This window comes from Nuphar pumila, chromosome 9 (genome assembly GCF_984573655.1).
Source record: "Nuphar pumila chromosome 9, dmNupPumi1.hap1.1, whole genome shotgun sequence".
In the NCBI taxonomy this organism is placed as follows: domain Eukaryota; kingdom Viridiplantae; phylum Streptophyta; class Magnoliopsida; order Nymphaeales; family Nymphaeaceae; genus Nuphar; species Nuphar pumila.
In genome coordinates this window covers 118,628,758-118,647,126 of record NC_143257.1, presented here as the reverse complement: position 1 = coordinate 118,647,126, position 18,369 = coordinate 118,628,758, and the positions used below count along the sequence as shown (strand labels likewise).

At 35.6% G+C, this 18,369-nt stretch overlaps 1 protein-coding gene across 1 annotated transcript in view; it reads left to right on the top strand.

Annotated features, from left to right (window-relative positions):
• The first annotated feature begins 4,193 nt into the window (after positions 1-4,193).
• Positions 4,194-18,369, top strand: part of LOC149829055 (Tryptophan/tyrosine permease) — a 40,899-nt gene continuing 26,723 nt past the window's right edge. Inside the window, exons 1-7 of the mRNA XM_090017884.1 lie at positions 4,194-4,520; positions 6,515-6,555; positions 10,940-11,032; positions 11,117-11,191; positions 13,017-13,066; positions 15,348-15,437; positions 16,104-16,160. Of these exons, the coding sequence (XP_089874010.1) occupies positions 4,262-4,520; positions 6,515-6,555; positions 10,940-11,032; positions 11,117-11,191; positions 13,017-13,066; positions 15,348-15,437; positions 16,104-16,160 (665 nt within the window). The 5' untranslated portion in view covers positions 4,194-4,261. The remainder of the gene's footprint in view (positions 4,521-6,514; positions 6,556-10,939; positions 11,033-11,116; positions 11,192-13,016; positions 13,067-15,347; positions 15,438-16,103; positions 16,161-18,369) is intronic.

Sequence of the window (18,369 nt, the reverse complement as noted above, 5' to 3'; positions counted from 1 at the left end):
ATGGTATCAAAGCATAAGAGGTGTGCACGAAAACTCAGTGCAGAGAGGGGTATCTCCTTTGAACAACCATGCTTGACACCGAAGGGGGAGGCTGCAAGCAAAGGAAACTCCTACACAGGATGGTCTTGATCTGTGGCCCGCAGGATGGTCATGTCCTGCACCAAAGAAACTCTTGCAGAGATGATCTTCTCCTTGATCGAAAAACCCACTGGTCGACTGAACCCAACAACCAGCGTTAGAGGAGTGAAGGAATCTCCTCAATCAGATGGGTGGCAAACCCAAAAACCTTGCACAAGGGGTGAATCCTGAAATGCTTTGTATATTTGCATATTATTTTTATATGGTTTATATGTTGCTCATGTTTGAATCCTATTAATATTTGGATTCAGTATGACATAATATTGATCCAGTTTTTATGATGGATTAAGTTGGATTGGATAATATATTATTGGATCTGATGCTTGGATCAATAAAGCTGATATGAGAGCAAATTGGATCAAGTTGGAACATGTAGTATTCTAATATACTTGGTTGGATCCGATAAAATATATTGGATCTGGTTAAACTTGAATAAATATAAATAGATCCAGTTGAATGAGTTTGAATCTAGGCAACACCATTATAATCATAAACTAAACTAAATTGGTTTGATATGGTTGAACCTATTTGACATACATGATACATGTGAGTTAGATCCATATTGACACTATGAGATTTAAAAATGTTTTATAGAATTGCATTGCATGTGCCTATGGATATTCTTTTTGATCTTATTATATATGAATCTATTATGTTTCTAAATTAGTATAATGACATTCAATTTTATTTAACTTGGTTATATGAGACTATGAATGTTTTGATGCATGTATAATTTTTAGATAGTTCTTTATTGGGTTCTCTTATTGTATGAATCTGGTGATGGATCAAGAAAAGTATAATGTCTGGTATGAAGTATGAATTCATTTGATTTTGAAACCTAAGGATATAGATTTGGACAATAGACAAATCTTATGCGACACATGGTTTTGCTTGAGCTATATATGCTTACATGGAGATTTATTTTTCACTATGAATCATGGTGAACTTGATGATCACATCTCAAGTCAGTTTTGAATATGAACTCATATAAACCCAATGAATTTGGATAGTCCTTTGATTGGATCCGGTAATGGATCTGAACTTATATGTTCACAGGTTTGTAGTTTGATTGCTTATTATAATGTTTGATAAGATTAAAGCTTTGAAAAATGAATGAGCTTATAATGTTTAACATATCCAAATGGTAATTAACACAGAAAATGATATCTCATTGATTATGGATCTGGTGCATATCTAAATTGAATATGGATATGATGACTTATATTTTAATTTTAATGCATATTGCTTCTAGTTTGTGATGCCTTAACACAGATATTGCTTAACTGCAATGCATTAGAAAAGTGATAACTGATTATTATTTATATGCATGTGGATATTAATTTGCATATGATGATAAATAGTCATTATAAATCATGTTCATATGGTTTGTTTGTATAAATGCACGAAAAAATATTTTCATATTTTAAAAGCTTTATGCATAGTATGCAACATAGTGGTATTTATATTTTTTAATCATATTTATGATTGATTATTTAGATATATCAATCTATAATGATTAGGTGAAGGCTAACTTGATGAGAGTTTAATCATGTTGGATTTAGTGGAAGTATTGACTATGATGAAATTTTTGAAAAGTGAAAGTATTTATCATTTTTGGGCAAATCATAATTTATCATGAATCCATGAGTTGATGAAAATTTATAGTACTTTTACTAATATGCATGTGGACATGATGATGTTCAATGGTATGATTATGAAAGAGCTATAAGAACGTAGTACTAACTAAGAAAGTAAATCCCACGTATGATGTATTTGTTTGAATATAATATTGCATATTAAGAGTTATAATTTAAATTGTGACATGATAATAAACTCATTGTTATGTGAAATGAATGCATGAAAAGATAATGACATGGCTAAATCCATACTATATATGAAAAAAATTATGGTTCATATGATGATGAAAATGTCATATAACTATGTGAGAAATAACTCATAACATGTGTGAAAATAATCATACTTAAAAATAATAAAAAAATGCATATAATTATGTAAGAAATAACTCATAACATGTGTGAAAATCATTATACTTGAAAATGAATATAACTATGTGGTATATAACACATAGGATATATGAAAACCTTATAAATGGATGATGAAAAACCCACACATGTAGAAAAATAATCCATAGCATGTGAAAAAACATATCATACTTAAATATTTATATAACCAAAATAATTGTGCTGGCTTATTTGATGCATGTTTTGTCATGAAATGCTATATGTGATATATGATGCATAAATTATCCAATTAATATATAATATGCTTATTCGCTTCATATGGTTAAATGAGATATTGAATCTTGAAAATGATCCAATGTGACAACTATATGGGCTCACAAGAGAATTCAAGGAGCCCCATATATGGTGTACTCGTAACTCATAGAAACACAAAATAAATGATATTAAACTTGGGAAAGCGACTATTCAGGGGAGGGCTATTTAAGTCCTAGCCCCTATGCACTGCATCAACAATTCAAGTGCATATCCTCCTTGAAGAAGGCCGTTTACAAGATTGCCCCCTCTCTCATTTCTCTACAATCTTTCAGTTTTCTCCTAACTCACTGTGCACACTCAGATTTCAAAATTTCTATATTTACATGTATATTTTTTTTCTGTCAGTCATTTGGGTGAACTGTCAGGAAATGCCCTTATATGAAAACAAGGCTCTGTTTGGTAGCTGGCGATGGGAAGTTAACAAACGCTTCTTACCCCATTTAACCTCATTGATGTTTGAAAGTTAGGTTTTGAGAGATGTGAAAGGTGAAGGGAGTGGAGAAGAAAGTGAATGAGTTTTTTTTTTTTAAGTACCACTTCCCAAAGATGTATTTTACAATTCCATTCTCATCACACCTCTCATCTTCTTTCCAACACCAGCTTTAAAAACTGAAAAAATCAGGTGCCATATGATTGCAGAAATATTTGTGCATTAAGCACCTGACCACCCTTTCGGGGATAGACAGTTTGTGGGGCCCAAGGCCTGATGGAGGGCAATCAGGTGCTTAATGCACAAATATTTGTGCAATCATATTGCACCCGATCCGGACTCCTTCTAAACGGAGCCCAAATCGAAAACAGAGAGAAAAAATTAGGTTTTCTGATACTTTTTCCAACTATATAGTTGATGGTTGGAAATTGACAGTTGACTGTCTTCTTTTTTTTATTTTTGATTAGTTCACACCCAACATTTCACTGAAGAACAAAAAGTTTTTTGCAAATGGGTCTCTGCCTTATTACCAATTTGAAAAATAGTTTCTGCCTTATGCCATTTTGCAAATCCGTCCTTGCCTTTTCACTAACCCTTTCAAAGCAGTCCTTAAGTTAACATCTGTTAGCTTTCCTGTCATTAATTGATATGAAGGGTCAGGCAAATTGATAGTTCTGCCATTGTAGGAAGACCAATTTATAAAATGTGAATTATTTGATGAAGGGTATTTTGGTGACCAGCTAACTATGATCAAACTAACCAACAGGGACTCTGCTTGGTTGGTAGGAGTTGTCAGTGGTGGGATGTTGCAGGTTCAAACCCCAGTGGTACTTTGAATAATAACTGGTGGGTCTGCCTAACAAAAAAAGATTTATGGTCAAACTAACAGCTGTTGAAAGATGGATCAGTTTGTAATAAGGATGAGAAAGGCTAGAGGAGAGGACTAGGACTGATTTGCAAAATGCCATAAGGCAGAGACTGTTTTGCAAAATGTTATAAGGCCGGGATCAATTAATAAGCGACCAGTCTCGTGTTTGAATCCCACGAGGGACTACCCCTCCTTTGCTGGTAAGTTAAAAAAAAAGATTGAGGATGAATGCATGAAAATAAAATTTTGTTTTTATATAAAAAGTTATAAAAAGAAAGTGGAAGACATTATTTTAAAATTTTATTGTGCTTTTGACATTTAAAAAATAAAAAATATCATCTAAACGGGCCGTTACATTCGACGTTTGCCCTGCCGTTGTATTTGGCATTTACTTTCCAAATACCCGTTCCCAAACAGAGGCTTCCTCGCAGGCCTTATCCTTGGAATGATAAACCGACCTTGCCTTATCCGCGGGAAACATTTCAAAGCTCCCCTGTACAACAACAAAACCAGTAGAGAGAGAGAGAGATGTCAGTTTCTCTCTCTGCATGGTGTCCTCCACCTCTGTTTCAGAATGCACAGATTCACCGAAGAAGTATTCTCGGCGATCTTCGTCTCCGCGGGCGTCGTGGTTCCTCAGTTCCGCGACCATCTCTTTTGAAGGCCATAAAATGTTCATCTCAAGGAGAGGGAAGAAGAGAAGACTCTGGAGGAGGAGGAGGGAAGACGGAGGAGGTGGAGAGGCTCTTCTCCAATCTCAACCAAGTTACCCTAAAAAGGGAACCAGGTAACAATCTGCTACCCTTCTTCCGCGATTCCATCCATTATTCTATCCGTTGGTTTCTGATTTGGAGAAATATGTGGGTATCTGGACAAATGCTTCTTAGATTTTCGCTCGAACGCGGAGAATTCCTTTGAAAAATTCTCTCGTCGACTCCGTTTTCCTGAAACATTGTCAGGCACAATATGGATTCAAGCTCTTCGACTTAGAAACAATTCCGATTAATGGGTTTGGACTTTGGAGGATAAGCTCGGAACACGTTTTTCAGATTGCCCAAAATTGATGTGCTTTGGAGGTGATCAATTGAAGTATTTGGGGGTTTGCCTACCGAGATGAAATTGATTACATAGCCTTGGAGGTGACACTTCAACAATAAACATGGCATCTTTGGAAGCACCGTAGGCTGTGTTTAGAGTTTAGATGAACCCAGATATCGGAAAGCGCGGGATAGCGGGGATATTCCATTGTGGAGCACCATCCAATAGCCCGTCTTATCCCGTTCTTCCGTAATCGACGCAGGCAAACGCCTCTCAATAGGGTAGATTACAAACAAGAACACACCTTGAAGCACTAGAGAGTGATAGCTCAACGCATTTGTTAGAAGAGAAATGAGTTGTGGCAGGAGGCTCTATTCTTAGGCTTCTTAGAAAATGTTAGTGTTTGAGGAACTAAAAGAGGCTTGTGCAACCTTATAAATGCTAGAGACCGATTAAATCAAATACATGCATTAAAATATGAAGGCTTCTCATTCCACAACAATGAACATGCTTTAATTTCTCCAGCCTGTAATTCATGTGATACATTCAATTTGCTACTAAGCATAACTCAGTGAACCAAAGACTACTCGAAAAGTCTCATTTGCTAGAATGTGCATTGGGCCCGTGCTTAATGTTATGTCTAAGCATCCTACCTTCATTTAAACAACGGGCATAGAAAAAGCAGAAGTGGCTCTTGCCATACACGTTATGAATCAGCCAAATGATATTAGGATGTTTCTGTTTGACAAAACATGGTTCACTGTTCAATAGATCTCGAGTTATCAGCCAATTATGTTACTAAATATGGAAGTAAAATATTTGTAGATTTTCACATGGTTCAAGCTGGCTGATTGACCTTTTTGAAGGCTAGATCTGGCTAATCATATTTGTTGAAATGTGTTGGAAGGATAAAACCATAATAATTGTAGGAGCATGAGCATTATTTTTGTGGATGTTTGCATTCCCATGAAGATGGAATGATGAGTCAGTCATCAAACAATAATTTCTTCAAGATCGTGGTTCAAGTCTCACCACTGCTGGTATCTTATTTCTATTATTGGTATTTGTGAGACACATGAATCCCTTTGCTTTTGCAATTTACAGAATTTCAGATTTTTCATGCTCAAATTTTCTTGTTTAACTAGGGCCATCTCCTTGCTATCTATATCACACAGACACTTGACTTAGCATGCGTATCCCATGTCGACAGCACACGACACTCGGACACTTCATGAATACAACATGATGGTTCATGAGCACAGTTAAACCAGTTTCAACACAGTCAACATTGTGTCATTAACTTTATCTGTTTTTCTTTTATGATCTTATTTATGTATTTCATATTCATTTGAATGCTTTTTTGTTTTAAAATTTGTCATCAATTACATTACATTTCAATTCAACTTACTTTCATTATTTGAAGTTATTGTAGTGATTCAGAATTGTTGTTTTATACACATACACACATACTTATATCTATGTCTGTGTACAGCCGTGCCCCCATGTCCTAATTTTTTAATATTACTGAATTGTACCAAGCATATTCACTTTGTGCCCCGTTCCCACATCTGCATCCTTGTGAAATAGCTTGCTATCCATGAAAAGTAAAAAACACGGGATTGCTTATTGTCATCACTGTCTTTTTTGTTTTTAGTATTTTATAGTTTCTGACTATCATCATTAAAAAGACTTGCTATTTCATCAATGACGTTATCCTCTTTTTTTGTTTGTTTTGATTCCTAGGGAGCCTGAGTAGTGCTGTATTTCTAGTTGCTGGCACCACGGTATGTTACTCGTTGCACTCTACAACAATGTCCCTAATATATAACTCACATCTGACTTCTTTGAGTCATCATCATCTGGATGCTCATGTATGCAAGCATATGTGTGTGTATGCATGTGCATCTGTGCACATACTGGTCATATGACATTATTATATGTGACACACATTTGTCGCATGACCCCTCTTTTATATATCCAAGATGAAAAGGTTGTCATAAATGCTAGTTATTAAATGCACAACAGAATAATCTTTTCTCTATTTTAATTTTTAAGTGAAAAAAAACAATACACATTTAAAGTCTAGCATTTATAATAGTTTGGTTTGTATTGATGATCTCAAAATGATTCATAAGGTGGGCAATTTTAAAAATCCTCTCAAAAGCCTCTCTCTCTCTCTCTCTATATATATATATATATATACAATAGTGTTGTAAGTATCGTACTGTATTGTACGATACATGTGTATCGTATGTATCATATGATACAGGCCCGTATTATACGATACGGTACAATATGACCTATCATACGATACTGGCTCGACACACTTAAAAGTGTCTGAATCGTAATTTTATAGTTTTGGGTTTTAAAGATCTCCTGAGGGCCGACTTCTTTATTTGTGTAGAGGCCATTAGAGGGGAGCCCACGCGTCCTAGGAGTTGTGAGAGGGGGACAATTCGTGCTCAAGGGAGAGGGCTTTTGCGATTTTCTCAAGTAAGAGTGCATTTTCACCCTTTTTTCACTCAAGGAAGTGGGTTAAGGTAAAAAATCCCTATTTCTTGCTTCTTATTGAGTTTTTTTGGGAAAAAGTATGGTTGATGCTAGTAGTAGTGCCACCACGGTTACAAAAAGAAGAGGAGAAAGAGGAGGAGGAGGAGTTTTTCGAGAGGAGGTGGAGCTAGAAGATCTATTAGGAACTTTTTTCCTCTTAAGACTGCCCCTGGGGCGCAACTCAACATTTGTATTGCTATGACTCATCAACATTTAGTCGAGCAGGCAAATGTCGCAGTTGTCAACATTCGTACTGCTAGGACTTAAGTTTGTTATGTGTGTATAAACTTGTTGTCGAATATTTGTATATATGCTTATAATTTTATTTGGTGGTTAATTGATTATGTTTTATTTTAGATCTTTCGATATCGTCTTCACATAGAGATGATCCTGCATGACGATACTGCATAAGCTGTCATATAGGTGCGGGTGCGGCGATGCAACACTTTAAAAAAACTTGGGTGCGAGGGTGCGGGAGGGTATATATATATATATATATATAATTTTTAACATTTAACAGTTAACAGTAACACTAATGAAATAAAAAAAATTATCGTAATATCATCAAATCAATTCATCATCATGCATGCAATAAATCAAATTAACAATCTACAATAATCTCCAGTATGATAACATCGTAACATGTGATTGTGGTATATAACATCTTAACACTTGAGAAATAACCACATCAGTATGATAAAGTTCAATGAGTCACCATGATAAAAAAAAGTGTGCATAGAGATTAAATGTACATCAACCCCGCCAAGCCGAGCAGTAACATTGTATTCTGCAAGGCATCATAAATTGACCATGAAAGATGAAGCATAAAAAAAGTTAGGCATTTATAAGTGAAAGAGATCAATATTTTTTTTAAACTCTCGCATGTAAATGTTGGGTTTATTTTCCTCTTTTGGGCAGGCAATTTTTGAAGGGGTACATGCTTTGCATCCTGAAATAAGTAACTCACTTGATATGTTGATTGTCGTTGTAAGTATAAACTTCATTATCTCCATAAATGAGTTTTGTTTGTCTGCCCTTGTTTTTGGTGTCCAAATACAACTTTCTGAGTAATTTTTTGCTGGTAGGTGTGTGGGGGGGGGGGTGCATTCACATTTGATCGATAGAGTTATGAAGGACCGAAAAAGGGCAGAATACTCTTCAATAAAGATAAATAAGCTAGAAAGGGTGGAAGAAATATGTACATAGAGAGAGAGAGGCGGGGCAGGGGTTTAGCTGAGAAGAGCGAGAGAGACGAGGGGAGAGAGAGCGGTACATAGAGAGAGGGGGCGGGGGTTTAGCCGTGAAGAGCGAGAGAGATGAGGGGAGAGAGATTGAGAGAGAGAGAGAGATTAAAGGAGAGATTAAGAGAGAGAGAGAGAATGGAGACGTACCTCATCGTGTCGGAATCACCACGCCAGAGTCGCCTTGCCGCTGCTGGGTTGGAGACGAAGAAGAGGAGACGTTGGGGTCGGGAGGGGTGGGCAATTTTTTTTTGCCGTAATCCCCCTCCCAGCCCATTTCTTCGAGATTTATTTTTTTAAGTCCAAAATTGGACACTCAAGACCCTGGATGCATTGACCACACCCAGGGTCGATTTGATTGCACCGGGTGCCGCACTTGCACCCGCGTCGCATCGCGGCGACGCGGGTGCGGCACCCGGCTGGCCGAATCCCTGTAACATAGTGCAGAAGCATGGATGGTGTACCCCGACCAGGGTCATAATTGAGATGTGTGTTTTGTGGTGCTATTATTAGAGGTGAGATGCATAGATTTAAGCAACATATTGCAAGTCTTCGTCAAAAAGTACGTCCATGTGATTCTCCATTTATTCCTGCCACTTTTCATGTTGATGTTATTGCTAAACTAGAAACACTTGAAAGAAGAAGAAGGTTGCAAAAATGTAAAGAAGAAAGACTTTCAACCATTGTTCTAGATTATGCAAATGATGATGATGACCCACTTACCAAAAAACAGTCTGAATATGAAGAGGCGGTGGCGCGACAGTTGGATGCAACAATGAGGATTTTCTGTCCTAATTCTTGGCCTATTAAAAAAATAGGACCTTTATAGTTTAGACTTTAGAGATGAAGATTAGCAGATAAGACATTGGTTACATGTGATGTTTTTAGTTATTATGAACTCTCAATAGTTTAATTATGACTTATGGCATTTTAGTATGACCTGGATGTGAATTTAATATTGTTAAGGTTTTAATTGTGTTCAAATTATGTAGTTTCCTTTTATTTACATTGCCAATTATTAGTTGTATGGTTTGTTTCATGTGGTTATGATTTTTAAATTTTTTTTCTATTTTTTCTGATTTTTTAAAAAAAATTATTAAAAAATTCCGTTATTTTACGATACGATATGGTCTTAATTTGGGCCTTACCGATACGGGTAACAATACAATACTTATAACCTTGATATATATAGATGCGGATATTGTCATGAGATGACAATATTAGGTGTTAATATGAACATATCTTGCTTGAAATAAAGGACTCTAATAGAAGGGGCTGTAATGAAGTATGCGAAAATATAACCCAAGGATGCAAAAGCATTCACAAAGTCCAATAGTGGACAATATGACACAAGAGAAATACAAGTAAGAAGTCCACAAGGGACAATACAAAAGGCTAAAAAGGCTACACAAGCATGCAAAAGAAATAAAATATTTATTAGAGAGAGCTTTGGAATACAATGCAATACAAGGGGTGAAGACCCCTATTTATACACAAAAGAAGAGGAGTGAGAGGCTATTGGCGGCTCCCACATGGAGTCGTTGGGAGCCCCCAACGACTCTATGTTGGGACCCCCAATGCTATTTAAAAAAAAAGAAAATAACAAGAAATGAAAAGTAAAAAATATAAAAAAGAATCTACCTAATTAAAATAGTTGTTTCTAGAAACAACTATGTAAAAGGACTAAAATACCCCTATCAGGTATATATATACGTACATGTATTTTAACAGGGGCATCTCATGTTAAACAAGTTTATTCACAAATTTGAAGCCGTATAATTTTTTTGGCAAATCTTAGGAACAATAACTGGGCTAATTCACTTACCAAATGCGGTGAAAGAGGTAATGCTGATCCTAGATATTTCTTATTAAAGCTTTTATTGGTTCAATTATGCCTAATTAACCAATTGTGAGTTCATAGGAGGGGTGCTAAAAATATACTGTTGTGTTCATGTGGGCACGTGGGAAATTATGTCATACTTTACTCAAACATACTGCTTATGGTTACTTTCATTTGTGTCAGGATATTTTTTTTTTGTCTTTTCAAGGTTGATCATGTTGTCCAGCTTCACCCTGCAACTCAGTTAAATCAAATTTATTTTGTATGAAAATTCTTAATTATTATAATTTTCATGTTAAAAGGGGCTTCTGCACCATAGCAATGTGTACCCTCTTGAGTGATCCAAAAGCGCTATTCACTTAGCCATAGAAAGCAAACTTCTTTCTCGGTTTACTGGCATTATGGCACTGCAAGAAGTCTTTTCTGTTGAACTGTAAATGCCATAAATTATGGATTGATCTACTTATCTTGTTTCATGCTGTAAAAGCTCATTCTCTATCATGTGTAAATCAGATATATTTCATCCTAATTTTGTAGGTTGGTGCTGGTATACTAGCTATTCCTTCAGTGACACAGGAAGCTGGGTTTCTTGCCTCCTCAATGACTTGCATATTTTGCTGGGCTTATATGGTAACCTTTTCTAATCAACTGCTAACAAATAATTTCCATGCTTGATTGCTTCATGCATTACTTTTTTTTTGTTGGTTAATGCAGGTTGTGACAGGCTTGTTGATTGCAGAAGTAAATGTCAACACCATGTGTGAACTTGGTTCTGGTGGTGTTTCACTGGTAACATCCAATCTATTGTTATGTTTGATATTTATTTTTCTGGTTAATTCATGGCTGGTCATGACTTGTGAAATATATGATAATGACTTGAACACAACCTTGGTCTCTTGCTTAATCGTTGTTACTTTACTCTCTTTCTTCAATTGTTGTTTGTAGCTGTTTTTATTATCATCTTTTGTTTTTTTAAACACCATGTGAAATCTAAAGCTAGCTTCAAAAGGGATTAAATTTTGGGAAAAACTTTGGTTGAATCCTTCCATCTTGCTTTGTTTTTGTCCATTGAGTGCTCATTAAGGGTGCATTTACATGTCAAAGAAAATGAGTCCTTAAAGAAAGTAAATCTGCAAGGACTTTAGTTCCTTCCATTTGCTTTTTACAAGGATTATAAATAATTTGTTTGTTTTAGAGAGTGAAACGTGACATGGATAAACTTTCTAGTGTTTGTAAGTGTACCATACCATGCGAAATCCTTTTTGTGCATTGCACATTTGTATTCAAAATTGAATCCTTAAATATCCAAATCCAATTCGCTTATACGCGTCCACTTACCTACTATCAGAAGTGTGGCTACAAATGGTTGGATATGGATTGGGTAACCAGACAACTGCCAACTACCATCAGAATCTACTCTGGTAGTTATAAGAGCCACGCAACCTCCCCCCACTTCCTCTATTGCCTTGTTTGTGCCCAGAGATTGACAGAAGCCCTGAACCACTCCAGTGCAGCAAACACGAGAAAAGGAAACCATGTTGGTAGCGGCCGAAACACCATTACCACTAGAGATAGCAAAAACCATGATTGAACCTTCTGGTCCTTGTCAAACATTCAGCTCAGGACTCCTGTAAGTTTCAGAAACCCACATTATTAGTGCAAATGCCATCCAAAACTCTGACCTGAAACCAACGAATTCTACACCCAAGCTTGCAACTCCCAACCCCACCCCACCCTGAGAGAGAGAGAGAGAGAGAGAGAGAGAGAGAGAGAGAGAGAGAGAGAGAGAGAGAGAGAGAGAGAGATTCGGGAAATGAATTCGTGCAAAATAAGCATTTCACATAAAAGAAATCCTTGCATAAGCTGAGGATTTCATTTCTTGTATTTGTACAGAAAGTACACGGTTTTCTGTGCTTTTCCACTGAAAATTTGTATTAATGTTAATTATTAGCAACTCCATAATACAATGTATACAGTTGAGTGTGGGATTTATTAACAGAATCGAGGAGTGTCCTTCAGGAACTTGGTTAAACTAGTAGCAAAACTTTTAAGACATGTTTAACACAATATTGTCATTAAGAGCATGATTGTATTAGAACCTAATGGGCTGGTTATTTATGCAGTATGAGTCTACCAAACATCATTGTGACTAACTTTTGGAAAAAATTAAATTTATTAAAAAACAAAGGAAAAACACAACTTTTTTGTTAGTTCCTATATACAGTCATTGAAGTTCAAGAACCAAGATAAGACAGTCCATCCAAGTTATAAATTAATGGCTATATTTAGAAAAATGAAGTGCATTGTTCAAAAAGCTGTTGCCTTGTAAAAAAGCTCACAAAACCGATTTATGCTTTCATGTTCTTTTGGCCACTTTCAATGAGGTTAGTCTGTAGCTTGTTTACCAACAGATATTTCATTAACTCTATTTGGGAGGATATGAAGTTTTATTTGAAATGTGGTTCATATCATGCATCAAAAACATACTTAATGGCATTTGATGTATGTATTTTGTCTTGTCACCATGATGTGTAAAAAACACGGGCTTCTGAATGCACGAGTTAAATTTGAAGAATAATATTCTGACTAATTTGAAAATGTTTCTTTGTTTCAGGTGTCAATGGCAATGCGGACTCTTGGGAAATTAGGAGTTCAAGTTTCTTGGTATGCACAAGCTTATTGAAGCTACAAGTATATTCATATGATTAAGAATGAATTTGTCTACAGTTGAAGTGTAAAATGGGATGTTTCTAGATAATTGTATCATAATCTCACGAGAAAGACACTTGGAAGGAAGGAAGAAAGAGGAAGCTTCTGCCAAAGGGAATTCTCCCTTAGTGTGTACGGACATCCTATCATGTTTGAATCTTTTTATAGAGATGGTGTCTGACTTGAATGTCAACTATACCCTTGACAAGTTAGGACGGTTATACAACACAATACACACATAATATTACACATAAAACAAACATTGCAACCAACATGTAATGTACATTGAAATGTTCATATATTGCCCCTTATTACTCATAGAAGTGACAATATTGCCCCTACATGCACATCTCATGATTAACAGCCCCTTGCAAATTGTACGAGTGATGAGCGTGGACAGTTTGTTCTTCAAAAACCAATGTTTGTTTGACCTGAGAGGTTGTTAAAAATGTTAGCTATCTTTCTCCATGGATAAGGACAAAACACTCCATGTTCTACTTTTCAAGAAAAGAGTGATACTTTTCCATGGTGAATTGGATTTATTGCTATTGCAACATCACCACAATCGTCACAACAGAACAAGGACTGACTAATGGGTTGTGCAAAGTGGTGATAATATTTTGAATCCAAGATACTTTTGTAGTAACCATAGCTGTAGCACGATATTGAGCCTCAATGCTGGAGCAAGCTGCACTATGCTGTTTTGCCTACACCAAGATATAATATTTTGACCTCAAAAATTGCAAAGATACCAAGTAATTAACTTGAAGCTTGAAGGGTCCTGGACAAACCTGTATATAAGTATGCAACAATAGTAATGGGCAACCATTTTCAATTATTCATGCTATTTTATAAACCAATCCATTAACTAATGTCCCTTTAATGTAATGCTTCGTTTGACTGCTTCCATATGACAAGTCTTGTCTGCACATGAATAATATGAAACTTGGTTCAATGCACAAAATAAATCCAAGCACAGGAAGGTCAAGTACTGAAGTGCATCAAGAATTCTCTTCTACTTTTAGGATTGGACAATAAACGGGCACATGATAGATAAAAAACACAATGAAGATGGAGAAGATTGTCTTGAAAACAAACCACCGTATTGTATTGAGTTTGGTATCAACAGAAATATATAGTGTATGAGTACATATTTTCTGAAGTTTTCTATCCTTATCACTATCTTAGAAGATAATACACCATTGGGTGTGATTGTATACAATTTGTTAGGTAAATCACCATGTGATCCTTTTATATTCTTGACCCTTCATGATAGGATATGGATGTGGATAGTAGTATTGAATCCATTATGAACAGATTTGGATAACCGTGCCACTGGCTACTCTGCTGTACATTAGGTCATCCTTGCCTTTCTTCAGGATCTGGATAATTCATTTCTTTTTTGTGTCTCAATATGCCCCTGCATACTCATCGTGGTTAGTTTCACATTGAATTTGAACCAAAGAAAAAGGTACCTGGGTGATAGTGCATTAGTAAGTATATCAGCAGTCTGGTGTTGTGTAGGAATATAACACACTTGTAGATGCTGCCTTGCAATGTGATACCAAATATGTTTGGTTGAGCGTGGAATACTTGATTGCTGGTTAAATAGGCAGCTTCAATATTATCGCACCACAAAGTAGGTGGTTGTATTAGAGTAATACCCAATTCTTTTAGGAGCCATTGAATCCTAGCTAGCTCGGCTGTGGCACATGCAATGGCCCTATATGCTTATATCGGTGCTAGACTGAGCAACTGTAGATTGTTTCTTTGCACTCCTAGCAATTAAATTTGTGCCCAGGTAGGCAACATAGCTGTTGGTTGAGCGTCTATCATCTGGGCAGCCTGCCCAGTCCACATTAGAGAATGCTGTTAATGTGTTAGACAGTGTATAGTTCAACATTAATCCGTGTGTAATTATATGTTTGCAGTAATGCAAAATGCACTTGACTGTAGTCCAATGAATTGTCATTGGTTTGTGTGTAAACTGACATACTTTATTAAAGCATAATTCAAATCAGCCATGTAAGAGTAATGTGTTATAATGCACCAACCATGCAGATGCAGCAGACTCATTTCTGGATTGGAAAATTATAATTTCTTCATAATAATCTTAGAATTGTTGAATATAGTTCACCTTCTATTATTTAGCTATTGCCATGATTAAAATTCAGTTGGCATCTGAGGGGATTTGCATATGTTCTGTTTGTAACTTTCCCAATTTATTCTTTTGCAGTTGGTCATATCTATTCATCCATTACGCACTTCTTGTTGCTTATGTGGCCCGTTCTTCTGATATTTTGGCAACTTCCTTCAGCATGCCATTGTATGACTCCAAAGCCTTCTGCTGATAGTTAAATAGCAAATGTTCTTATCCACATTTAAGTTTGCACTTTCTAAATAAATTTAGTGGAAAACATCGCTATGCAAGCTTTGTTCTTCAAGAAATATGGTCAGGACAGTTTTTTCGCCAAAAAAGGCTGACCAGCTGTGGTTAGTGGCTTAATGTTCTTAATTCATGTTTGCATAAAAGATTGCAAAATAACTGGTTTGTTGAACCATTTAGTCTCCATAAACTGAGCTTTCTTAATTTTCTGACTGATGAATGGACATGAAAATGAAGTAGATTGTAGTGATTAAGCAATATTTTAACATTTAGTTGAGTTGGTTATGGTTCCTTGGTTGAAAGCTTATAGATTGAAAACAATATTAAAGGATGTATGATCTTGAATACACTTTTTACCTGGAGTGGGGTGCTACATCTAATTATAAGAATGCAAGGACATCAAACCTCGGGTTGCACCCTTCGTTATTAATTATTTTTTAAGTGATAGTTGTTTGCTCTTCTTTTTTAGTCAGTATGCAATCCTTGTTCCAATTTAACTAGCATAAATTGAATAACATGTCTAAGAGTTCTGTGTTAATATGCAGTGGGTACATCTTAACATTTTCCCTTCATGGAATTAAGTCAGCGAAGCACATTTTATTGCAGATGGGAAAGTGCCTTGCTGTTTACATCAGTTTTTGGTAGTATATGCTATTTTGGAAGGTATGGTGCCTGTTCTTCATCCCTCATTTTTTGTCTAATACTTAAAGGAAGGCAATTACACATTTCTTGAACATCCCTAATCCCCAAGCTAGATTCTATGTATGAGGATGGGCTAGCTGCTGTAAATTTTATGATTCTGTCATGTTTTATTATATTCAATGCACCAAGTATTTGTGTCCAGGAATGCAAACTTCAGTAACTTGCAGAGGTATATTTGTAATTCTTAATTAACTTAAATATACGAGGAGACATAATATAAGGACGTCCCATCTCTCTTTCTTTGGATATCCTCTTGGCCGCGTCAACATATGGTATCAGAGCGAGAAAATAATCCTAACGAGTTATTGATCTTTCTTTTGTTATTTCTTCTTCATTCATCTATGTCTCCTTGTCTTTCTTTATTCCTGTTCATATCTTCAAACTTCTCTCTTCTTTTGTCCTTATCATTGTTTGCTCTTCTTTCCTTTGCTCTGTGTTCTGTAAAAACAGCAAGGTCTTTACTAGGTCCAATTCTTATTGTTTGAAAAGAAAATAATCCCCAGACCTGATTCATATTGTTTTGGCTCTGGGTCCAATTATCAGATCTGATTAGAAATTGGATTGATGAAATCCGATCATAACCCACATATTCCCTTGAAACAGACACTTTCTTTCAGACTAGAAGGTGTCCTATTATTTAGGTCTATTTCTAAGAGGACGGCCTCCAACTGCATTGTCTTAGAGCATTCATATTTAAGCAAAGTGCCTATTGACCTCCAAAAAGTGGTTATTCTTTGTCCAGCTTTTGTAGGAAACAGTGTATCCTTGCTTTGCTTTTCTATGTGAATTTATTTTGTGTGTATCTAATTTTTTAAATTTATTGTATGATAATGTTATTATTACATGTAATGAATATATTTGATGGTGTTTGCATGTTAAAAGTGGTACGGGGGCCAGAACAAAGGCCTTAAAAATACCAGAAAAATGATTATTGATTTGGGGTGGGGGTGGGGGTGATGGGGGGCTCTGCTAGCAAAAGTAAAGGTATTGGCTTATGAATTGATTCATAATGATTCTAAAACTCAATTGATATCCGGCAATGTAATTTATAATTACTGGACCTGTATTTAATATGACAGGAATCGCTTCTAATATTGAAAATGGTCAGCTAATTACAGAGAAATATGAATTTCACAATAGATTAGAGCTTGTCCTTATACCAGAAATCTGAAAGCTAACAAAGTATTATATCTTATCTAATAACTATTGTTAGTCTTAGTTATTGATACATTGTAGACTGAATAAGCATTTTCTCACAGACAAAATCTGATTTCAAAACTAGAATTTGCTGCTGGCTTCTTTTTATACTTTAAGGCTCATACCTATATAAGTTCTTATTTTAATCTAACCATATTAAATAAATATGTTTTCCTAGTTGAGAATGAATTTATTGAAGTCATCTCTAATGCATATAAGCATATGCAAACAACTTCAATCTCAACTTTGTCATGTTGTTCGAAGAATAGTCTCAACTGTTGGGTTCTTAGATTTAGAAAGGTATCTTGCCTCCTTTCATCTGTTCTCGAGATTTTAGTATATTGTCCCTAGGACTCCACCACAAGTAGGGGAGTTGGATGTTGGAAACTCTACACCATGCTCTTGAAGAAAGCTTTATACTGATATGCAAGGTAAGTTTGTAGGTGGGTTTGTGGGTGTGTGTAAATGGCTATATCTGGCAAGAGAAAACATCTTTAGATATTATAAGCATTTCATTAAATCTTTGAGAATCCTATCATTTGGAAAATAAAAAAATATAAAAATACAAAAGAATAAAAAATTGGTTTTAATTATATTTTTGGAAAAAAGTGTCAATAAATGTAAATGTTTTAAATAAAAAGGAAAGAATAAGAAAAAAATATGTTTTAGATACAATAACAAAAAAATAAAACAAATTTTGAAAATATTGTGAAACTTTTGTGAGTTTTCATTTTCTGCAATTAACCTTATCTGTCTCATCTAGTGACTACACCCCAGCTTAATATTTTGGCCACACACCAACCCAAAAGAAAAAACAAACATTTTTGCATCCAGCAGCCTTTTTCTATCCGGGCAACCATTGGTAGTTAGTCTAGGTCAGTCTATTTATAGTAAGGTGTAGCTTGCTTGTTCCAAAGGCAATAGGTCTGCATTTTGATGCATCAAGTTTTCAAATCTGCTAAGTTCGTTTTCA